This window comes from Eleutherodactylus coqui, chromosome 2, assembly GCF_035609145.1.
Source record: "Eleutherodactylus coqui strain aEleCoq1 chromosome 2, aEleCoq1.hap1, whole genome shotgun sequence".
In the NCBI taxonomy this organism is placed as follows: Eukaryota; Metazoa; Chordata; class Amphibia; order Anura; family Eleutherodactylidae; genus Eleutherodactylus; species Eleutherodactylus coqui.
The window spans coordinates 51,839,054-51,863,237 of NC_089838.1; the positions used below are offsets into that span (position 1 = coordinate 51,839,054).

General features: G+C 50.4%; 1 protein-coding gene across 11 annotated transcripts in view; it reads left to right on the top strand.

The window, feature by feature from the left end:
* WNK1 (WNK lysine deficient protein kinase 1) overlaps positions 1 to 24,184 on the top strand; it is a 90,502-nt gene that overhangs the window by 52,844 nt on the left and 13,474 nt on the right. For 6 of the 11 annotated variants that reach the window (XM_066590922.1, XM_066590923.1, XM_066590925.1 and 3 more), the window contains 21 exons: positions 4,340 to 4,428; positions 5,462 to 5,681; positions 5,766 to 6,111; positions 6,226 to 6,404; positions 9,361 to 9,597; positions 11,636 to 11,995; positions 14,075 to 14,152; positions 14,267 to 14,389; positions 17,878 to 17,994; positions 18,149 to 18,352; positions 19,021 to 19,100; positions 19,186 to 19,348; positions 19,634 to 19,750; positions 19,833 to 20,006; positions 20,103 to 20,160; positions 20,318 to 20,449; positions 20,547 to 21,934; positions 22,393 to 22,476; positions 22,634 to 22,720; positions 23,446 to 23,506; positions 24,025 to 24,095. In XM_066590922.1, the coding sequence (XP_066447019.1) occupies positions 4,340 to 4,428; positions 5,462 to 5,681; positions 5,766 to 6,111; positions 6,226 to 6,404; positions 9,361 to 9,597; positions 11,636 to 11,995; positions 14,075 to 14,152; positions 14,267 to 14,389; positions 17,878 to 17,994; positions 18,149 to 18,352; positions 19,021 to 19,100; positions 19,186 to 19,348; positions 19,634 to 19,750; positions 19,833 to 20,006; positions 20,103 to 20,160; positions 20,318 to 20,449; positions 20,547 to 21,934; positions 22,393 to 22,476; positions 22,634 to 22,720; positions 23,446 to 23,506; positions 24,025 to 24,095 (4,368 nt within the window). The remainder of the gene's footprint in view (positions 1 to 4,339; positions 4,429 to 5,461; positions 5,682 to 5,765; positions 6,112 to 6,225; positions 6,405 to 9,360; positions 9,598 to 11,635; positions 11,996 to 14,074; positions 14,153 to 14,266; positions 14,390 to 17,877; positions 17,995 to 18,148; positions 18,353 to 19,020; positions 19,101 to 19,185; positions 19,349 to 19,633; positions 19,751 to 19,832; positions 20,007 to 20,102; positions 20,161 to 20,317; positions 20,450 to 20,546; positions 21,935 to 22,392; positions 22,477 to 22,633; positions 22,721 to 23,445; positions 23,507 to 24,024; positions 24,096 to 24,184) is intronic. The other 5 variants (XM_066590927.1, XM_066590930.1, XM_066590926.1 and 2 more) reach the window with 4 other exon arrangements.

Below are 24,184 nucleotides of genomic sequence, written 5' to 3' on the forward strand. Positions count from 1 at the left end.
TCAAGATCAGAAAAATAACCCCGACTCCTGACACTGTTTACTGCGGGGCAATACTGTTTTCTTATTAACCCTTTCTGACACCATCCACAGCCTCAGACCGCATAGAGAACACATGCCGAGCATACAGGATGGGAGTCTGGGGGTAACAGCTGATGACCAAACAAGCGTGCGGCTGACTATCTCCCGCATCACAGGCATACTGACCAATGAGTGACGAATGTACGATCGTCAAGCACCGCGTTGCTCGCGTTTGTTTTAATTTAAGTTTTTCGCCGACTTCGAATGAAGCATTAACAGCAGCGCATGTCGACATTCGCTGCTGTCATAAAGGTAGGAGGGGCTTGGGCACATAAGCCCCGCCCTGGGTAGGCGACATACGTATCCTCACTATGAGCAGTCTGCGCTTAATAGCGCTCCATAAACCAGACACTTTTCCGGTATCGCTACCTATAAACAGACATAAATCCTAAATTTTTGCGCAGTCTGACCCTGAGAAAGCTGGGTAACCACCAGGACGGTGATGTTCAACCTCCAGCTGGACAGTCACCCAGCTTTCCTAGATTCCCGCCCGTTTCGTTCTGTGTAACTGTGTTATTTGGTAGACTTGGAAGTTTGGAGAAGTTGGGTGATGACTATGACCCCACCCAGCTCTGCTCACACTGCTTTCCCAGCCCCCTGTAAAGCCAGCGATGCAGCGATAACTTCCCAGTTCTATATTTTCCGCTCCCGCTCTGAGCCTCCGTGGAAGGTAATTAGTTGCGGCGCTCGGTCAGATGTCTTGCAAACAAGTTTTGGAGCAGCCGGGATCCTGTCCTGTCCGGTCAGGTAACATAACGCGCTCTCCTCCTCCCAGCGCCGAGGCACGAGGCTCCTGTTGACCACCAGAGGGTGGGGGGGAGGGGTGCAGTTACTTATTAGGGGAAGGAATGTTACTGGAATTACAGCGTCTGTCCAGTAAGGACGATCGGACTGACTCCTTTTATGCTGAACGATACAATGTATCACATCGCCGTAGAGTGGGCTGCGGGAAGCCTTGACATGTGGGCCCTCCCACCCCTTGGGGGTTACATAGTATCAACCGATGACTAGTATGTCCCGTGACTCGTCCTGCGATACCTGCTTTCACATCTGTACCGAGGCGTCCAGATGATTTCCATTGTTTAACTGTGTGTGTGTGTTTAAAAAAAAAAAAAAAAAGTTTGCGCCCCCTTTAATAGTAACTCCCGAACGCCCCGTATAAAATATTAACTAGATACAGCGGCGGGTGAACACGAGATTCTGTATTCTTGCTGTTCTATCACGTTTTTTTTTTGTTTGTTTTTTTTGCAGCAGTGACAACTGCAGCCACTGCCATATTGGTTGTCACTCCTGCAGCTACAGATGTAGCGAATGTTAACTTGATGAGTAGCATGTTGTGATCACGTGTCATACGAATAGGTGATAATTTTGGGGTGAGACCCCCACCAATCACTAGAATGGGGAGGGGTGGGGGTTCTGCGTCTCGTTGCTATATCAGATGCATGCGCAACAGGGCTGACAGTTGGCAATTTCCATCAGCCCCATTGAGGGAAATGGAGCAGCAGAGTGCTTGTGTGGCCACAGCTCTAGTCAATATGACATCAGTGAGAAAAGGGGTGGACACAGGACCTCCGCTCTTGGGACTTACCACTAAGAACACCCCCCCCTTCCCCATTCCCCCACATATGTGAGAATTCAGTTGCGTTTCATACAAGTGCAATGCGTTTTTTTTTCGCCCATAGCAAATTGTGAGCACGTTATCCGTTATATTACAGAAAAATGGAAAATGCTTCAATTATTCTGGGAAAAAACACCTGTGTAAATTAACCCTTTGGAAGTAATTGCGCAACCATCCCATGCATCGTGCAAACGCACACGACTCGTGCAATTTTTCTTGACCCTAAGGTAAACGTTGGGAACAGATTCAAGTGGCCTAACTTTTTTTTTTTCTGCTGCCGTTCCCCAGATCGATTTCCCCAGGTCGCCGTGGCCCCTCTTAGGTCTCCCAAGATGCCACCTTGTCATTACCGGGTGAACGCTATGCGTTTAGTCTTCAACACTTCACACTGCTCTGTTGGTGAGCAGCGTGTAGTGCAGGGTGGGGTGGTCACTTGTCACCGGAGGCAACATCAGCATTCTGGTTGCCTTCATAAGGTCATTTATAAGGGTGCCTTCACGTAATACGGACAGCTTGTTGATTATATTAGGGGATTCAGAAATGCGGTTTTTACTTGTATTTTTACATATCGGAAAAAACTTGCAGCATGTTCAATTTTGGTCCGTAATATGGACCAAAATTGCCCATTAAAGTCATCGAGATCATGTAATCACGCAGTGACTGCACATGATACATACGTGTTTATGCATGAAAGTGGAAGAAATCTACCCCCTCTTACAACATTTTGCCCGCCACGGACGGCAGCCACCCAGCTTTTCCTGGAACTTACAAGGATGATGGGACTTGTGTTGATGGCACTTTAAGGATCCCGTTCTCTGACATGAAGGGGTTAAGCTGTATAGTCTGTGGCAGTCCTGGACTGTGGTCCTGGTGGTGAGGAGGTGCCATGTGGGCGGGTTGGTCCGAGGCGGGGGCTGGCAGCCCACATTACCTGTGCTTCCTCTCGCTGCTCCAGTGAAGGTCGCAGTGGCTTCCTCTGATAATCCCGGCACAATGTCCGGCGCAGTTTCTGGTCTTCGCCTTTCGCCTGCTGTGCGCTGACCGGGAGACGACCGCGCTTTCCTGTTCGTCTTTGTCCGCCTCTTCCCAATGGATTATATGTGGAAGGATTTCTGCCCCGTAATCCTCATCGTGAACTCGCGCTGCTGCTGCTGCTCCTCCCGGGATTGCTCGGGCAGCCAGGTGGGTGAGATGCCAGCTGGGCGCTGCCCTCTGCACCTTGTCATTCCTGTTGGTGATATTGCCTGTGCTTTTTAAAGAGACAGTACACATTAATCTGTTCAGGTGAATGCAATCTATTACTCTCCGTTATCAGGCTGCCTCTTGGGCTCTTCATTGGGATGAGGGAGAGGACCGAAACCTTAGTCTCTTCCCCCCTCTCTGTAGGGGGGCGCCATTTACAGAAATGTGTTCTGTATGTTAGGTTTAAATAGTGCACATTAAGCAGTGATGGACATGACGCCGGTCGGAGCAGGTAATTCATGGGGTTTTCCTCCACATGGAGAAAACTTTGCTCCTCCAGGTTGTGCGCGGTATTGCGTCTGTGTCGATCCATTGCAGCAGAGTTGAGCTGCAATCCCACATACAACCTGTAGACGGGTGGCGCCATGTTTTCCTAATCTGGACAACTCTTAACTGTGTGACTTATAGAAGGTAGCGCACTACATCCAATAATGGCGGTCTATAGCTGACCCTGTGCATTAGATAAGATGTTGCAGGACTACAAGTCCCAGCATATGGAGCTGCAGCCTCACGATAGCTGTCTAGACATGCTACATGGCAACTGGTAGTCAGAGGGCCCTGCAGGAAGTTTTCACATCGCTATAGGATTTTGACACTAATGGTCGTACTTGCATGTGACTGATTTGGACATCGCCATACACCTAATGTACCACCTGAGGGCAGCACACTGTGCTTTTCCCACATCCTCTGAAGAGCTGCATGGGGCTCCCTGTCTACCAGTCCCTTTAGGCTACTTTCACAGTCTGGGTTGCCACTGTCCTCTAATCTGGTGAAAACACTGTATTATTAAGTGGCTGATAACAGGCAGCAATAGACAGCATTATACAACAATTACACACCATAGGCTCAGTGTGCAGTTTACTGATGGATCGTATATTGCAGTTTATTATGTATATCCTGAAACTCTGCATGTCATGATTTGCAGCAGGTTGCGCCATAGTGATGCCATCGCAATGCAAATGGTCGCTGTGGATGACTAGGTTTTCCAGTCATACGATCTGTGCACTGGCGCCATCCACTTGGGTCCTGTATATGTAGTCGGTGTTAGTGCCGCACTCGCCATACCCCCTACCCCGCAGAACAAATCCTGCCCCACCTGCATCATTCACCATAGTATTCTATTTTAGAAAGCCATTTTTGGAGTTTTGCGTGTGACTCTGGTCTCTTGTAACAATGAGCCTCTTAAAGGTACCCTATATTGTCATAAACCAGTTGGGGCGGGTGCCGAGGTCTACACAATCTAACCCTGTGAGGCTATGCACGTAGAATAACTCCTCCTGGCAGAGATATCCCAGATGTGCTTAATGTATCCATGCCATTGTGTGTGTTATCGGATGAGGAGGAGGAGGATGAGCGCCCCTCCTCAACCGCTACGATCACCATTTTCTGCTCTGTTTTCAGGGGGTGAAACCAGCCAGCTTCGATAAGGTCGCCATTCCAGAGGTGAAGGAGATCATCGAGGGATGCATCCGGCAGAACAAAGATGAAAGGTCTGACGTGCAGTGCCTGGCGTAACATTACTATATTACCTTAATGTTGGATGCAGCACATACCGCATTTCCCTGAAAATAAGCCCTACCTTGATAAGCCCTGTTTTCGGGGGACTTGACATGTTATCTCTCCCCAAAAATAAGCCCTGGCTACACTAGGTTTAAAAAAAGCAATACTCATCTAGCCGCCGGCATCTTTGTCCCTTGCGCTGGTCCTCAGCGCTGTGGCAGGCTGCGGTCCTCAGCACTGACAGGATTCTCTTCTCCTGGTAACGGAGCTTTGAATACCCTGCCTCCAGTAAGCTCTGTGATTGGCTCAAGCGCCAGCCAATCAAAGCCGGTACTCAATGAACCAATCACAGCGCTTACTGGAGGCAGGGTATTCAAAGCTACGTTACCAGGAGAAGAAAATCCTGGCATCGCCGAGAACTGCAGCAGTGCGGGGACACATATGCCAGCAGCTGGATAAGTATGACCCCCCCAGCCCCCCCCCCCCCCCCCTGAAAATAAGACACTGCCTCTTTTAATGTAAGGTGGTGTCTTATTTTCTGAGAAACACGGTAGGTTGCTAATAAGCATGTGTTTTGGGTCACATGACTGGCAGCGCGCCCCAGCACTCCTGCCCTCTTTTTTTTTTTTTGATGATGCATCAGTATCTGGTCTAATGAGAGAATTACTGAGGAACAGCGCCTCCTATGGATGGTGGCAAAATTATAACTGGCCTCTCAAGAAGACACCTGTTTTTGCTCATCTTTGCGCTCGTTTCCGTACAGTCTCTTACCGCTGTTTGTTAATATTGAAATAGTATCCTGAGCAGCCGTAGAACAGTCGGGCAGCCATAAAGCCAGCTCATTAACAGTCATAAGGGCAGCGATGAGTTCATCTTCCAGAGCTGTATTCAGAATTCTACTGTAAGCGGTTTGGCTCTACCCCTTTAGTCATGTGCCCACCATTTGAGCTCCCACAATGTCCTGCTCTGTTAAAAGAAAAGCAAACCGCCCTGCCAATTCTCCCGGTGTGTTTTTTTGCGCAGGTACGCCATCAAAGACCTCCTGAACCACGCGTTCTTCCAAGAGGAGACAGGTGTGCGGGTGGAGTTGGCAGAGGAAGACGATGGAGAAAAGATCGCCATCAAGTTGTGGCTGCGCATCGAGGACATCAAGAAACTGAAAGGCAAATACAAGGATAACGAGGCCATAGAATTCTCCTTCGACTTGGAGAGAGATGTCCCCGATGACGTGGCCCAGGAAATGGCGAGTGCCCAATCTATTGTTCCCTGTTATTGGCCATCTCGGGCTACAGGGTTTTAAGTACTAACTTCTATTTACCCTCTGTAGGTGGAATCCGGTTACGTATGTGAAGGAGATCACAAAACCATGGCCAAGGCGATCAAGGATCGAGTGTCTCTGATCAAACGCAAGAGAGAGCAGCGGCAGCAGGTGCGGGAGGAGCAGGAGAAGAGGAAGCAGGAAGAGAGCAGCCTGCAGCAGGTGCAGCAGACTGAGGTGCAGCCGCAGAGTCCTCCTGTGGGCACCCGTAAGGGTTCCATACCACAAGCGGTCTCTGGCCTCCCTACAACAGCCTCCACCACTGTGCCAAATGCCTCCACATCCCAAGTAGAGCCGGAGGAGCCGGAGGCCGATCAGCATCTGCAGTACCAGCAGCCCAGCATATCGGTGACATGTGAGTCTGGAGAAGGGTGGGGGAGGAGGCTGGGCCTTCATTAGAAACACTTGTTACTCATGGCTTCAAGTCAAACAACTGCTTTATATTCCTCACGTCTCCTCTTCTTCTTAGCGGATGGCACTGTTGACAGCGGTCAGGGCTCCTCTGTGTATCTTGAGTCACGAGTCTGCAGTCAGCAGACAGTTTCTTACAGCTCTCCGCAGGACCCGGGGGTTCCCTCCTTGGCTGTGTCCAGCTACAGTGGTCCAAGCGTCCAGCCTCAGCCAGGTGGATTCATCACATCAGTGGGGGTAAGCAGCCGGACACTGCTGTATCAATGGGGACAGTGTAGGAACCAAGCTGTAGTCTGAGCCCTTTACTTCCAACCTGCTGTATTATATAGATCCCAGTCCTATACTTGCAACCTGCAGTATATGTATATACTGTATATCAGCCCTTTACTCGCAGCCTGCTGTGTACTTCTAGTTATCTCACCCTTTACTCATAGCCAGCAATACATTTAGTGATATCTCAACCCTTTACTCACAGCCTGCTGTGTATTGATACTTCAGCCCCTTAGGTCGCCTGCAGACGGCTGGGTCGGATCGGATGTGGACCCGTGGCCCTGCACAGCCCTGTGGCTCACCCGCTCCCGGCGTCTTCTCTCTGCACCATGTGCCGGCTGATGCCCAGCGAGCACATGCACAGAGCGGAGCCGGCCCGTCACCAGTGACCTTTCTGTGCGGGCCCCGGCGAGACCCGCAGAGAAATAGAACATGCCGCGATTTGTTTTCCGCACGTGTTTTCACGCAGCCGTCTGCATAGGATTGAATTATCTAATGCAGCCTTGCTCACAGCCTGCCATATCTTATATCTATTGAATATATATCTCTGAATTTCTCTACAGTTTTTATGTAAAGTTTAATCATTGTTGTATAAAAGCTTTACAACTTTTTTATGCTTTTTCTTTTCTTTTTACTTTTCTTTTTTTTTTTTTTGTCAAGATCTCTGCTGGTTATTGAATATGAACAAATATTTTTCCATTCTGGAACATGTCCTGTTCTCTCACAAATGAATAGAGCTCTGATAGACTGTGCCGATCTTTTCATCTATGACAATTGCACATATTGGGGTGGGGTTTTATTCTATGGACAGCAAGCAGAGATCTTGTAGCACTTTTCACTACACAGGGATTAAAGGGAATCTGTCACTTGCTTTTAGCCCATAAGTTTAGCTCATAGGTCTAAAAGGAAGTGGCTGTCCCATTCAGCTCTGTTCATGTGCTTGCCCTTGACTTGGGGCTGGGGCTGCAATGACTGAAGCTTACGCAATATATTAGCTGGCCGTACACAGCAGGTGAAATGACCCCCTGGTTATGGGGTCCCAGTCACTGTCCCTGGGGGTAAACGAGAGTCAAACATGTATTATAACTCGTTTGATCCCTTCTTGTCCCTGGAGAGAAGTGGCACCATATGTAATGGAGCAGCCGCTTATCCCTACATAGAGGTAACACGAGCTCTAAGACGTGTGTTTATTGGGGAGTATTTACCAGACACTAAACAGATGGGTGTGTTGGGAGGGAGGATTATTTTGGCGACTCTGTATTGCATAGCATCATTTTATATTACCAGTGTTGCATGAGGTCTTGCCTCCCGATGCTCCAAGATATTTGCCCCCCCCCCCCCCCCCCCCCCATGCTCGGTCTCCCTCCCTCTTCCGTCCCCTTTTATTTACGGTATTTATCATTTTGGGCTCGGCGGACGAAACAGTCTGCTGCCTGAGGCAGGATCTCCAGATGGCGCTTTATCCCTCATGCAGCTGCTGCTCAGTCTCTGGGTTTTATTTATTTCTATCACTAATACACTCAGATTTTAATAAATCTGCTTCCTTAGTGAGATAGTTGGGGATCGGAAAACAGTGACCCCCCCCCCCCCCCCCCCCCCTGGTGCTTGGCTGGTGCCGTTCAGAAGTACTAAACATACACAGCATAGAAATATAATATGCGAAAGGTAAAATACTCTGCTCTCCTGTATCTGTGCTTGTTTCACATTGTCTCCAGTCCCATCCAGAGCTGCATTCATAATTCTGCTGGCTGCCAATTGGAATCCATCTGCGCTGACGTAGGCTTCCCTAACCGTTCTGTTGGGTTACTTATCCCTTCACACTTGCAGAAAACTACTTCTTCAAGAATGCAAGCCTGCGATCTGGCATTATTGTGCTGTAGGTCAACATGCAGCAGAACTGTGAATGCAGCTCTGGGTGTAAACGAGACGTATAAAAGGCAATAATTGGCAAAGTTAGTGCAGTTTTTCTACAAAGCCATTCATGGCTGATTAGCGCCAATTAAGATCAGCACTTCGCAAAGCGGCTCTTTAAAAAGGCCTATACTGACTCCACAGGGGATGGGAAATCGGTCATGTAATTGTTCCCCCACCCCCACAGTTTCATTTTTGACTGCAGCACATTCCCAATTCACACGGGGGTGGAGGTGTGCCACCGACTAGGAGATGTGACCACCCGATGAACGAGCATTTAAGTTGGCCTACCCTGAGCAATGTTCTTGACTATTCATTGGCCCATGTCACAGGCCCTTAACTTCTACTGCTCAACACACTGGCGCTAGTAGCTTAGTCATTCTGTCCTGTGATCGTCTCCCTGTGTTTCTGCTGAGCTCATGCTTATATACAGCAGGCAATCTGTGCAAGCAGAGCTGCAGTGTAAAGGATGGAGAGGGACAAAGCTGCAAGCCCGCGTCTGTAATACAGGAGGACGACGTCTAGAAAATGCGGCGAATCTGCAGTCACTGATTGTAGTTATACTGAGATGGAGCAGAGATGCAGTGTAAAGCATTGAGAGGAAGAGAGCTGCAGCTGGAGTCTGATTCCAATAGAGCTGAGTGGGAGTTATTGATCACAGTTGGATCCTGATGAAGCTGCTTCTCTTAAGGATCTTCCTTTCCCTTTTTGTTCTCTCTGGTTTAACGTTTCCTTTGTTTCCCGTGAACCATTTGGTTACTTGATGTGTTGAGCCGTTTTTTGCCTGTCCAGGAAGCGTTAGATTAGTTACAAATCGTTCCCGATGAACGGACTCAGAAGAAACTAGAGTTCTCCTTGGAAGGAGGTGACTACTAGAAACTACCTTCAGGGTGGCCGCCATACTGAATCCATACCGTTCCCCCTCAGTGTGTGACATTCTCCATGACTTCACCTCCATTGTTGCGTTTGTTTCTGTTGATTTTTCTCGTATGTCTTTGTGTTTTTCTTATAGCCACGTCCGGGTCGTAGCATGTCCGTGTGCATCCCTGTCTTCTCCTGCACCCCTCTCCTGCATTCATCCTCCCCCAGCACGCCTCCATCTACCCCCGCCTCTCCTCGTTGGATCTCCCCTGAGGAATCCTTTGCTGAAAAGCTTTCCAGGGCTTTAGAGAGCATCTTGCCTATGCATGCCGGCGGCACTCGCAAGTACCAGCGGCGATGCAGCCTGCCCACCTTCTGTACCAGCCCTGTATGTGTTCTTGCCTCCGCACCTCCTGGCATGGCAGATAAGTTACAATTAAATGCGTGCGGCTGGTGGTAAGTGGCGCTGAAGAGCAGGCGGGGGAAGGTTTAGTGAAAGCTGGATAGGTAAGGCCCCGTTCACATCTCTGTCCACCTCTAGTCTCATTTCTGTTCGAATGATAATCTCCAAACTGCAAGATGGACCCCATTAACTATATCGAGGGCTGTCCAACTTCAGGCATGCTGGGTGAAATCTTCCCAGATGAAATGGTGCAGCATGTTGCACTATTTCGTACAGTGTTTTGGGCTGGAGGCTCCAAATTAAGCTTTCAAAGTTTTTAGTCTTATTTTTCTGGTGGGGGTTCTGTTAAGTATAACTTAATGGTAAGTTCTGCAACTTTTTAATTTTCAAGATGTCTGCTTGCAGTCGGTGAACAAGAGGATTCTGTGTTTACATCCAGTGCCTGTAAACCTTTATGGACATATACTTCTCACAGCTGGGGGTTTGTTAGTAGTATTTAGTCTGGACAGTCCTCTGAGCAAAACAATCCAGACTCCCGGCTGTTACAGTGTAGCAAACTAGATTTGTGTAGACTGGATCAATCTGGAGTTCAGACTGGTTAGTGATGTAGCAAACCATCAGCTGTGAGAAGTAGTCAAGGAGACAGAAAAACACGGCTGCTTTTGTCCAAGGACCATACCAAACTTGTTCACAAACTGGTACTGCAGCTCGGCTCTGTTTGGAAGTAAATAGGTTTTGAGCTGTAGTACCACACACTACCTGAGAATGGGTGGGGCGCTGTTTCTGGAAGAGTGGCTGTGGTTTTCTAATTCTTTATGGGATTTGTCTAAAAACTTTACAATGTTTTTTTCACTGACTGCAAGGCAGGGATAGCGATTTTAGAAAGTTTCAAAACTTTTCTTCAGCAATCTCCGGTAATCCGTATGTTGCAGGGTGAAGACTAAAATATTCTGCCTCAATTATTTGACACACTAAATGGTTAAAGGCATTCGTCACCGAACCACAAGCTGCCCGAACCTAGGCCGGGTATGTACGTTGCCGGTGTGGATTTCTACAGCACTTCAAAATAGACTTATTTGTAAGGCAGCGGTGATGCTGCACTGACCTCTTCCCCACCCGGATCATCTAGAGTGACAGCTTGACTCCCTATTTGTGAGAGCTCTCACTCTAGATGATGGTGGCGTGAAGAGACTAACACGGCGCTGACCTTCTCACGCCAAGAGCTGCTTGTGGAATGGATCTTCAACATATACATGCCAGCTGTGTACGTATCTATCTTGGCTTCGGGCAGCCTCAACCTAGTGACACATTTTTTAACCCTCCCCGTCCACTTTCACCAGACATCACCTGCCTAACCGAGCTCTTGCCTCCATACCGACTGCATTAACGGTCAAATAGCAGGAATAACTCCTGACATGTTGTGACTGTTGCTTTCTAAGGAGATGTATGTCTTTTGGTTCTGTTCCTGGGAAAGATGACCCCTGATTCTCCCTAAAGGGCTCTTGTACCATTATTAACTCTACCTTCTGCAGTCCTGAATGGCACTTGTGCCAATGCTGCGATGACAGCAGTACAAGGGCTGCAGGTAATTGGGGTCGCCACTAATGTTCCTGCAGCTTCCACTTGTCACCAAGCTGTTCCTACTCCTAAATCCGCTTGCAGGTGTGTTTTTTAGGACTCTAGGAAAGCTGGGCGATGATCCATGTAGAGGTGTCATTGTCACCCAGCCTTGAGTTAGTACAACCCTCTGTGTGACTATGGACAGCTGGGTTCTCGCGGTTATAAGTGATAATCCTGCAGATTAGGGTTTTCCGGAAAGCAATTTGTACGGCAAATCATGTCACTGTTAATGCAGCCGGTTCGCCAGCCGCCACGTGTTTAATGCCAGTCTTCATGTTGTCTGTCTTGATCCTCCGCACCACCCTATCCTGATGGGTTTTCAGGGTGACTGTGATTTAAGTGCTCGTCTGTCTGGTTTTCCTTCTGTCTAAACGTCTCACTTGTCTCCTCCATCCTAATACAGCCACCTTCCATGGCGCATCAGACACTCCCAGACTCTCCACTTTTTTTCCCAACCATTCATGATCGCCCCATTTCGTTTTCTCCACCACCGACCTTCTCATCCCCTAAAGCGTCCAACACGCAGAGGCGAAAGAGCACGTCCTTCCTCGAGTCCCAGGCTCACCGCAACCACCACGGACAGTCTTCCCTGAGAAGCCTCGGGCCAAGTCCCCTCCTGGACTCTAATCGCAGATCAGATGGGACGAGCACACCGCGGAAAACTTCCCTCAAAACTGCAGAGAATGTTCACAGACAGCAAAACTTTGAAAGTCCGGGAGCAGCAGGAGATTCCCAAATGAGACCTGTGGAGACCATATATGTGGCAAGTCTGCCTTATAACATTCAGGCTGAAGCTTACGGCACCGCGGCGGTGACCGGTCTTCAGAAAGAGCAAGTCATGGCACAAGTTGGCTCAGTGTATGATTACCAGACTGGCCAAACCTTCCTAGCTCGCCCAATTTTGAGACTGGAAACTGGCGTGAACCAGCCCTCTCCTCTGGGAAGTATGTCTGCGCCGGCGACCGCTGAGCCCCATTTTATGTTCCATCAGATGTTCATGCCACAGTCCGCCCCTCCAGTCCTCACTCAAAGCACTGAAGGCCATCACGGATGCATGTTTGAGTTTCATGTGCATTCATCCGGACCAGAGGGTGCCATGTATGTACCACACCGTGTCTACTGCGCCCGACTTGGTTCCATAGAGGTAGAAGAGGTCACCTATGGTACACTACTGCAAAACCGTCTCCAGACGGTGACCGAGGAGCAGTGCAGCCACCCAAGCCTGGACCCCGCGTCTCCCTTCATCTGTAACAGCCCTCAGTCCAGCTCCGAATACTCCAGCGATGCAGGAGAATATCTGTCTCCTCCTCTTCCTCTGGGGTCCGTTCAGAGTGTGGAGATGCCTACGGCATACCCCCAGAAATTCCTCCAAGAACCACCTGTCATCTTATGCTTCCCCCAGTCTGGAGTGTCCTACCCTGCATCATCTGCAGTCTTTGGCCACCAGGTTATTAGCTATGACTTATTGCCAATCCATGGGTGGTTATGTCAGGACATAGATCTCGCTGTGCCGCCATGATGGATGAGACCTTTCGGGATATAGATACTAATTTGGGTCCTAGACTAGCAGCTCAGTCGCGTCTTGTAGGGTCACCTCCTGCTCTAGTTCTATCCTTTGTTGGACCAGTTTATACCACAAGACCTTGAAACTGCACCCAGAATTAGACGTTCTTGCGCTTTAAGGGCTTAAGAACCCTCCGCACAAAAAAACAGCCTACAGAGAGGGACTCCAAAGTTCTTGTAGACATTGACTTATACACTGACTGGCCCCTTGTATTAGAGCTCCCGGCCCTTTCACGAGTGGCGCTTCCCTGTGTGGAAATTCTCCCCGTGACCCCGGAGTGCAGCATAAAGTCACAATACAAGTTCTCCGTGGATCAGTTTTAGTGTGAATCAAGATTAGATGGGAAAATCCAGCAATCTGAGCAATGAGTCCTGGTCATCGGTGCTAGACTAGCTGGAGCCATGCTGTCATTGCCAATCGTGTGGGCTTTTCTGTGTAATAGTGTAAAGAGTATTCTGAGAATGGCATGATAGAGTAAAAACTGCCAGCGAAAGGGAATCCTATGGGCAGAAACAACAACCAAAGGGGTCAGAGGAGGATGTTAGGAAGTGTTTTGACTAACAGGTTCTACACAGTCAGGAACGCACCTATCTGAGAGGAGCAGAAAGACGAGACAACAGTGGGCAAAAGAGCACAAAACGTGTATCACTGAGTAGCAAAAGAACCTCTCCTGGTCAGATGGATCCAGAGTTCTATTGCGTTGTGCTGATGGGAAGTCAAAATTTGGCGCAAGCAGCATGAATCAATGACCTTTTCCTGTTAGCTGATCAAAACATGTAATCAAGCTTCCTGTCCGCAGGGGCCTATATTCCTGCAGAACGATTTAATCACCGAGTGGATTCTATGCCATGATGAATTACTAGATGGGTGCTCTAATAAAGGGGCTGCTCAGTGTATTGTCTGTAGCTTTCAGAAGCAATCATTGTAATAGATCAGGAGATTTAAAGGGCTTCTCCACCTGAAAAGCGAGAACTGATGGCCTGCTCATCGGTGCGGTGGTCACTGCAACTCTTAGCATACATTGAAGTTGTAATTACAGAGCTGGAGGGCCACGTGTTACAGGTTGCTGGTCTAGTCTGGCAGCCTGGTTGCTATGGATACACTGCATATCCGCCAGTCTTTTCAGTGGCGTAGTCACTGGCAGTTCCTTTCTGCCAGATGAGGTTTGGTACAACAACATAACATTACGACCAAGCGTAGATTTTACGCAGATGCAGAATTAGATTTAGTTTGTGCCTATTACAACTATCTTCTAACTTTTTTTTCTTTTAATTGAAGTTGACACAGGTACCCGGGCAGCCACCAACTACATCAGTGCCCACTGGTGTCAGTGCCCAGACAGCTGCACACACTCAGGTAAAGAACCAACACTTTTGTTGCCAGTTACAGTGCCGCTGACCTGCTGTGGGACACACCGACTGCTGCACTTATTGTTTGTGCCACTTTGTGAATTTCTGATTCTCATTTCAGAGTATGCAGCATCAGCCGTCACCGGTCCATCAGACAATACAGTACCAAGTCCCATCTGCTGTGCCCAACTTAACCACTCAGACCCAGCCCATCATTACCCAAGTGGCACCCACGGTCCCCCAGGTAAGTAAGGAGCCAGGTGTGGAGTGCAAAAGATTTATCCTCTGCCTTATTATAAGGGACCCTCTAATAAGCTAGAATGTTAGAGGGCATGCTGTAATCTGCAGGGGGTAGAAAGTAACAAAAACAGCTATTGTAATTACAGGAAAATTCCTTTGATCTGATAACCCCCCCTCCTGACGCTTCGGCTAGCTTGGTGATTGCCACAGTCTTCTGATACAGAGCTCTTGAATATAGTTACACAAAATCCTGTCTAAATGCAGCCACTACTAGAGGGAGCTCAGTGTATACCAGCCACCACTAGGCTGGTATACAGCCACCACTAGGAGTGGGAGCTCAGTGTAGACAGGGGTATACAGCCATCACTAGGAGAGGGAGCTCAGTGTAGAGGTATACAGCCACCACTACGAGGGGGAGTTTGGTGTAGACAGTTCTACAGCCACCACTAGAGGGAGCTCAGTGTAGACAGAGGTCTGCAGCCACCACTAGAGGGAGCTCAGTGTAGACAGAGGTCTGCAGCCACCACTAGAGGGAGCTCAGTGTAGACAGAGGTCTGCAGCCACCACTAGAGGGAGCTCAGTGTAGACAGAGGTCTGCAGCCACCACTAGAGGGAGCTCAGTGTAGACAGAGGTCTGCAGCCACCACTAGGAAAGCGAGCTCAGTGTAGACAGAGGTCTGCAGCCACCACTAGGAGAGGGAGCTCAGTGTAGACAGAGGTCTACAGCCACCACTAGGAGAGGGAGCTCAGTGTAGACAGAGGTCTGCAGCCACCACTAGGAGAGGAAGCTCCGTGTAGAGGTATACAGCCACCACTAGGAGGGGGAGTTCAGTGTAGACAGGGGTATACAGCCCCCCACTGGGAGGGGGAGCTCAGTGTGGACAGAGGTATACAGCCCCCCACTAGGAGGGGGAGCTCAGTGTGGACAGAGGTATACAGCCCCCCACTAGGAGGGGGAGCTCAGTGTGGACAGAGGTATACAGCCCCCCCACTGGGAGGGGGAGCTCAGTGTGGACAGAGGTATACAGCCCCCCCACTGGGAGGGGGAGCTCAGTGTGGACAGAGGTATACAGCCCCCCCCACTGGGAGGGGGAGCTCTGTGTGGACAGAGGTATACAGCCCCCCCACTGGGAGGGGGAGCTCTGTGTGGACAGAGGTATACAGCCCCCCCACTGGGAGGGGGAGCTCTGTGTGGACAGAGGTATACAGCCCCCCCCCACTGGGAGGGGGAGCTCTGTGTGGACAGAGGTATACAGCCCCCCCCACTGGGAGGGGGAGCTCTGTGTGGACAGAGGTATACAGCCCCCCCACTGGGAGGGGGAGCTCTGTGTAGACAGAGGTATACAGCCCCCCCCCCCCCACTGGGAGGGGGAGCTCTGTGTAGACAGAGGTATACAGCCCCCCACTAGGAGGGGGAGCTCTGTGTAGACAGATTAAGGCTTTATAGTGATATCGATCTAAGAAATTTGGACCAATGGACCAATATTGCACTCCGGAACCTGCATTTTTTTTTTTCTTCAAGTGCGGTGCGTTTTTTGAGGGGAAAAAAAAACCTTTCATCACTGTACATGTGACTTTCACACGTGTTTAAAAGAATACTTGTTCCTATATAATGGGTCCTTATAACATGCAAGTCCCGTCTGTCGAAATCGCCTATGTGAATACCCCCCTATAATGAGCTCCCCCTAGTGGTGGCTGGAGGCAGACAGGATTTGATCATGTGACTGCAGGTGACTTTGAGCTCCTGTTATGAAATCGTTGCAATAGGTGGGACCTTAAAAATGGACGGTGGCGATTCACTTTCAGGGTGGTCACATGTAGTGGAGATTCTGCAGCGTGAGTTGACCTGCAGTGCATATTTTCTATCATGAACACATCAATTTACGCTGCAGATTTCACGCCTTCGAGTGAGAGGCGAAATCGGTGTGTTGCAAGCAAATTTTGACACTTATCTGCTCTAAAATCTGATGTATTTTTATATGTGAAGATGGCTGAATATTTTGCAGTCTGTCGTGTCCCGCTGATCATGAATGAAAGGAATGTTCTCTTTTTTTTTTTTTTTCCCCCTTATTACAATTTTAGCAGTGATCTTTATCGGTGGTCCTAGGGGAGGGGTGGGGGGGTGGCTTTTGCACTCTGTTGCCCTGAACACTATGCACTGATGGTATCTGGAGCACAGGACTGCACTGGTTGCTCAGCAGGGCACCAAGTCCAGCTGTCACATTGGGTGGTGCCACATACTCTGCTCACTACACAGAGATCCGCACCGCTCCCCACTGATCCCCTCCCCCACCCATCTTCTGTCTTGCTCCATCTCTGTCCTGCCTTTGACTTGGCATGCAGACCCTGCAGAGTTGCATGATGCCTGTTCCCCACCTGCACCCCAATGCATGGCTGATGTCTTCATTGCATTGCTGTGTTCTTCGGCCCCGTCACTACTAGGGTTCCGATCAGATGCATGAGCAAAACTCTTCTTAACCCCCCCCCCCCCCCCCCCCCCCGTGTTCAGGATCAGTGCATCCAGAATATAAAGAACCTGCCGCTTCGTGTATGCAGCTCCCATATAATTCTGTGTGTTCCTGTGATTAGAAATTACCAACAGTCCTTATAAGTAGCTGGATCCTGGAGAGGAGACTGAGGAACAGTTTATCATCCATGATTATGGAGCTGTAAACACAAAACGATCAGGATATTAAAGGGTTGTCCAGTTGTAAACTATTGGTCTGTCCTCAGGATAAGTCCTTAGTAGTAGATTAGTGGGATCCGTTGCTTGGGACCCCCTCCTGATCCTGTGGGCTCCGTGCACGAGTGTGCTGACCTCGCAGATTTCTGCAGGAAGGAGACAACTCCGTTCTTGCTGTAGTGGCCAGGCTTGGTATTGCAAGAAAGTTTACCATTCGTTTCAGTACAAAGCCTGGCCACTGCAGTAAGAACGGAGCTCTGCTTCCTGCAGAATTCAGTTCACACATGCATCGGCTTGGTGAACAGCTGATTGGTAGGGGTCTCAGGCTACAGACTACCGCCAATCTACTATTGATTACTTATCCTGAGGATAGGCCATCAATAGTTTACACCTGGACAACCCCTTTAAGTTTTTGCACCGTTGCTTGGCAACTGCTTAACCCCTTCCTGCTATAGGACGTATAGTTACGTCCTGCGGGTTCAGGGTATGAATGAAGAGATCGTGGAGTGACCTCTTTTTGTACAGCGCGGGCGCCTGCAGTTTATTACAGCCGGCACCCGACGGTAACAGCTGCAATCAGCCACGTGGTTGATCGGTGCTACTAACCCTTTAAATGCCGCTGCCAATTCTGACAGTGGCATTTAAATCCCCTGGCTGATGTTCAGGAATCCCCATCTCTCAGCGGCTTCCCTGCCCTTCCCATCCCAATGTCTCCAGGGTTCAGACAGACGGTACTGGGATTGCTGCCTTCTCTTGGCACCCCTGTCCTTCCCTCTGGACCCAGCCACATACCTGTTGTCGCTCTCCAGCCCCTAACACAGGTGACCCCACAACCTCTGCATCCGGTGCTGCCCTCTATTGGATTACCAGCCGCCTTGGGCCAAGCTGCAGAGCCGGTGCGTCTTCCAGGAGACTCTGCTTACCAGGTACTGCCGCCTGCGGGATCTTAGTGTCTTCACGTGTGTCACCGGAGGCGTAGCAGTAGTCGTTATGGCATCGGGTGGATATTGAGTGCTGTGTTTTACTGCCATGTTATCAGTTTTTGCCCTTTAGCTGATTTTGCTTTGTCTCTTTTTGCAGGGCTTCCCGTCTCTGGTGCCATCACAGTTCCCTGTAGAGAGCGGGCTACCTCCCGCAGGCCACCCTCCGTCAGTTGTCTCCTCCACCATACGCACAGAGTGCCTGGCACAGCCCGGATACCAGGGTGGCATACCACAGCCTTGCATGGAGAGCGGCGGCACGCTTCCTCCAGGCGTCCCCACTGCTTCACAGCCTGTCACAGAGGTACTAAGGCGAACGTCCCAGTAATGATGAGACATATAGCGGTCTCGGGACATTAGTAAAACACGCAGAGAGCTTGGAGTATGGTGAGGACTAACGAGGTCGTCCTTCACGCCATCTTCCTCTAGCTGCCATTCTGGGCTGCCTGACAAACGCATTCAGGTTATTGCTAAGCAGAAAAAGGAAACCTTTCTGAATCAAGACTAGACTGGTACATTGTAATCAGGACAAAATTGTGCTGCTGATGTGCGAACAGTAGACCTGACACATTGTAACAAACCCTCAACTGTGAGAAGCGTTGAGTGTGGAGACTGTGTCTCGGCTGACGGTGCGTTTCTCTTCCAGCAGTGTGACTTGATATTGTGGAGCTCATGCTGTCGCTGGTCTGTCTGCTGGGACGTGAGTCTTCCAGCCTTCCACTAGCATGGCACAGCCCGTTGGGTGGGCTGCGTTGGCAGTGGCGTGTGCCTCACGTTTACCTGTGTGTTCTGCTCTCTGCACCCTCACATGGCTGTGCCTGAGCTGCATGGCGAGGTGTAGATGGTCACCAGACCTGCATGTTGATGGAGGGTAGACCACTGGGGGTCTCGCTTTCTGTCAGGCTGGCACCTCACATTGTGGTCGTCCGCTCAGGTGTCAAGTTGAATAACACCCCTTTTTCTTTTTTCAAGGTTCCCCAGAGCGCTGTTCAACCGGCTCCCGTAGAGACTCAGCCCCCGCAAACCACTCAAGTGGTATCCTCCATGGACAGGTAACAGCGACCCGGCTGCATTTGCTGATGCACATGTGTGAACCGGTTCAATCCTGAACCAATATTGAATGTTTTTTAATTACAGTGCCCACTCTGATGTGGCATCAGGTCTGAGCGATGGCAACGAGGGAGCTACAGCTTCCAGCGAAAGACATGAGGGCCGCAGCACCAAGCGCCATTATCGGAAGTCGGTGCGGAGCCGCTCCCGACATGAGAAGTCTGCCCGCCCCAAGCTTAGAATCCTAAATGTGAGCCACCTCTAGTTGATTTTTTTTATCATCGCGTCAAAATTCATTGCCGGTCTTAATGCCAGTAATGCCTGTGCTGGCAATAATGTGCTGAGGGGGGGCACTCTACTGACACTTGTAATAATGGGTGATGCTAAAACTGAACAGAATCTGCTTACTATGTGGCCCTCATGTTTTGTTCCCTGATATGAATGATTCATCAGATTTGGCATTTGACAGCTTTCCGTAACGGCCGTTAGCTGTGATCTTTATACGTCCTTACAGGAGATCTCGCTCCTCTTCTAGGTATCTAACAAAGGTGATCGCGTCGTAGAGTGCCAGCTGGAGACCCACAACCGCAAGATGGTCACCTTCAAATTTGACTTGGATGGAGACAACCCGGAGGAAATCGCCACCATAATGGTGAGTAACCCGCCTGACAGCGGCGATGACTGACTGCTGCGTCTCCGCTCCCAAGATCCAAACCCTTCCCCTCTACTCTCAGGTGCAGAACGTCTTCATCTTGGCCACCGAGAGAGAGTCCTTCGTGGAGCAGGTGAAGGACATCATAGAAAAAGCCGACGAGATGCTGAGCGAGGACGTCAATGTGGAGCCGGAAGGGGAACAGGAGGTGGAGAGTATGCAGATGAAGGACGACATGTACTACACAGAAGGCCAAGTACGTTGATGCTTCTCTTCCCATCATGCATTGTTTCTGTAGCCCGGTACGTGGTCCTTGTGTCTAATGGCTGATGATTGTGTCTTATCGTTCTAGAAGGTGGAGGGCGAGTTCAGGCGTCCGGATCCAGTCTACTATCTGCCCCAGCGGGCAGGTAGGTGTCGGTGCTCATGATTTCTCTTCATCTCCCCTATCTTGCCCTCATTTGACCAGTGGTCCCTTGTCGCTGTGATCCCTCAAGGCCACGCTCGCCGTGGCGTAAACCATGCTGATGTGGTGTTTTTTTTTTGTTTTTTTTTGTCTCCTTCCAGATCTTGTCCCGAGTCTCAACACACAAGTCGTTCACTCCGCTGGGAGACGGTTCATCGTGAGTCCCGTTCCAGAGAGCAGATTGCGGGAGCCCACGTTCTTCAATGCTCCATTGCAGGACCCTCATATTACAGGTGATTGCTGGGAAGGGGTGATTTCTTCTATTTAAGCCTCATGCAAAAAAAAGACCTTTTTAATGTTGAGGTTTGATGGGTCTTTTTTTTTTCTTAGTCCCAGTGTCTCTCGGTCCTGGGATGAATCTCTCCCACTCTGCGTCCTCGGTCAGTCTACATAATGCCTTTGCGGAGATGAGACAGGCACAGATGGCTGAGGGTCCCAACACAGCTCCACCAATCTTTAACCAAACCGGACCCCCATTCCCACCTTCCCTGACGAATCTTGCCGGGTCCTTCTCGGCAGCATTGTCCGGATTGCCACCTACATCTGCAGCAATCCAGAGCGGCCTACATCCTGGTGTTCTTCAATCGGTGGTGGAGTTGGTAGTGACTGCCGCCCCAGCCACTGCACCCTGGAGTGGTGTGCCAAACACTGTGCCTCAAATCACTGCTGCATCTACTCAGCCGGTCGCCACCGCTGAGTCGTCTTCTGGGGTCTCTGTATCTACAGCCACTCCTCTCCCGGTGTCTTCGTTACCTGCGTTGCCTCTGGTCATCGGGGTTCCTGTTGCACCTGGAGCTATGACGTCGCCTGCTGCACAGGCTGTTCCTCCTGTCGGTACATCTGCAGCAGTACAGCAAACCCTGATCTCTCCTCCAGCGCCGATGCCTCACACCTCAATGTCCACTCCGGTCATCACAGGACCAGCAGTCCCGCTAAGCAGCAGCACTTCTGCTCTGAGCTTTGTGGAAAGTGCCCCAGTGAATGTGCCTCATCCCGAGAGCGGCATGAAGCCAGCGGAGGTGTCCATCGTGGCTAGCACAGTTAGCATGTCCCTCCCCTTATCCGGTCCACTTACTTACGCCGGGGTAGCAGCAGTAGGCTTGGCCATGGCTGGCAATCCACCTATCATCCATGCGGCACCCCTTCCTGCCGGCATCGCAACGACCCCTGTTGTAGCTCAAGCAGGAGGAGCTGCTTCCACACCTTTGTCCTCTCAGGTCCCATTGCCAGGTGCTGTGCCTATAGGCCAAGTGCCAAGCCTGCCCAACTTACAGCACTCGTTGCCCCATGGTCAACCTCAGCCAAGCGCCGCAGTCCCCGGTCTTCCTCATGCTCACTCTATTGAGGGTGACTCTGACAGCTTAACAAAATCTGGAATCGATGATATCAAAACCCTGGAGGAAAAGTTGAGGTCACTGTTTAGTGAGCATGGCAGCGTGGGCGCTCCGCATGGTCTCACCCCGCAAGAAGCTTCTGGAGGACTCGACGGTGTGCCCCTGCCAGGGCCTCCAGCCACTACAGTCTCATCCCAGACAAAGCCTACATCAACCGCACCACCTTCAAGTTTGCCTTTGGGGCCGTCCGGAGGGCCCATCCTGAGCCAAGGTCTGACGCCTGGACAAGCTTTTACTCCCGTCACTTACGTGTCTACCCCAGTCGCCACGGCAACCACAGGAAAATCTGGGACCCCTCCTAAGACCCCACTCAGTAGGGTACCGGTAAGTAGTTGTGGGGGTCAGTAAAAGTAGGAACATGTAGTTTGCACTGTCAGTATGTAACCATCTACTCCGCTGTGTTAAAAGTGCTCAGTCGGGGGAGGGGAGCGGGGGGGGGGGGGGGGGGGGGGTGAAGCAGAGGGAAAGTCCACAAGCTTACTGACTGTTTCCAGTAACAATCAGCACAACTGTGACTGCAGCTCTGGAGTATGAAGCTTATCTAAACTGCAAAGTGGGGCTCAGGAGTGGAGGTAACGTGCAGACGTGGGAGTGATAGTCCGGGAGGTTATAGTGCAGCAGCCGTAACTGTTCCATAGAACTAACAGGAATGCTGGTTTCTAATCCATATCCAACGGCTGCGACCAATGCTAACCCTACTGCAGTGCATGACAGACAGTTGTGATGGGAGGTTATGTGTATGTTGTGCCTCTCTGATGGCGCTGCCTCTCCCTGTCCTGTAGGTGCCCTCGGCTGGGGCAGAGTACACTGTGGGCAGTCCGCCGGGCGAACCGCTGCCTCCTCTTCCAGGACCTTCACTAACTCAGGTGCCGCATGAGCCTCCTCTTCTTCATAACCCCCTGACCCCTGCATGTCTGTCTTCTGTCGTCCTCCCCTCCCGTGTGCTGACCCCCAGCTCAGGATAGGGTAGACCATGAGACCAGGTGTTTTCAATCCTTGACCCCTCAGTGATTCTCATTTCAGTCCCAGCAACCCCTGGAGGACCTGGATTTCCAGTTGAGAAGGACGCTGAGCCCTGATCCTGTCCCCACATCCCCTGCACCCAACTGTGTGAGTGTGACTGCTGCGAGAGTGAACCGCCATTCCTATAATGCCCTGTTCTCACATGCACTCCCTTGAGGTCACTAGGCATAAAGCTGGTAAGCCCATTCCAGGGCATCAAGCGGCACTAGAGATGAGCGAACGTACTCGGTAAGGCTGATTTCGCAATTGAGCACCGCGATTTTCGAGTACTTCACTACTCGGGTGAAAAGTACTCGGGTGCGCTGTGGGGCGGGGGGTTGCAGAGGGGAGTGGGGGGTAGCAGCGGGGAACAGGGGGGAGCCCTCTCTCTCTCCCTCTCTTCCCCCCCCCCCCCCCCACACTCCCCGCTGCAACCCCCCTCTCACCCGCAGCACACCCGAGTAGTGAAGTACTCGAAAAACGCGGTGCTCGATTGCGAAATCGCCCTTACCGAGTACATTCGCTCATCTCTAAGCGGCACCTTTATTATGTGACTGCCAATATGGCCGCCACTACGGTCCCTGGAGATAAATTATCCCAGCTTTTTCCCCAAAGACTGTATGGCTGATGTACCTGGTTATATAGCTTGCTCTCATTCTGGTTGCACAGTCAAGGTCTCCCTTATAACCCATGACCCTATGTTTAGCTTCCTGTATGGAGAACAGTGCCCTGTGTGGTGTTGAGTTATAGTTGTAATTTGCTCTTGGCGTGATTCTGGGATCCCCGGAAATGTAACCTGATGGCCTTTTAATGACAAGTCTTTCTTTTTCCAGCTTGCAGCCCTGACGAATGTCTCCGCAGCTGTCAGCACCTCATCACAGCCCCCTGCTGAGGGTACGTACCTTAAGACTCCGCAGTCGCTGGAGGGTGCTAGTCTTATAGCTTAAGTGGACTTTAAAGAACCCCTCCGGTCCTGGGATGGGGGAATTTATATTATGTGCCATCTATTCTCTCCCTATTTTTCATCTTCAAGATTCCCACTGCACTCTTCTTAGTAACGCATACTGCGCATCAGTAGTCAGACATGTCACGCTGCTGATTGGCCAGCACTGATCACGTGAGCAGTGCTGGTCAATCGCACAAGGTGTAATGCATCCGTAGTCTAATATATCTTGCAAGTAGTCAGAAGATTGCAGTTGTGATCTAGAAAGCAGAAGACCAGGTGCAATGATGGTGAATAGTACAGACAGAAGATAATGTAACCCCACCTACAGACTCGGGATCAGGGGGTCGCTCTAAGATGAGTGCCGTCTTGTCTCAAGGCTGTTGTGGTGACGCTGCAGTCAGTGATTATTTGGGTCACTGCTTCATCAGTTCTTTGGACCTCAACTTGTGTTTTTATTTTTTTACAGCTCCGGAACTTGCAAAACCCAAACCAGAAGCAGAGATGTCTACAAGTGTCCTCAAGATGGGCCGGTTTCAGGTCTGTGCTCCCCCCAACCCCGCCATGCACACTGTCCTGCTTAGTTTTGCGCCATCTGTGCGTTTGCTCCTCCAGAATTGCAGCTAATA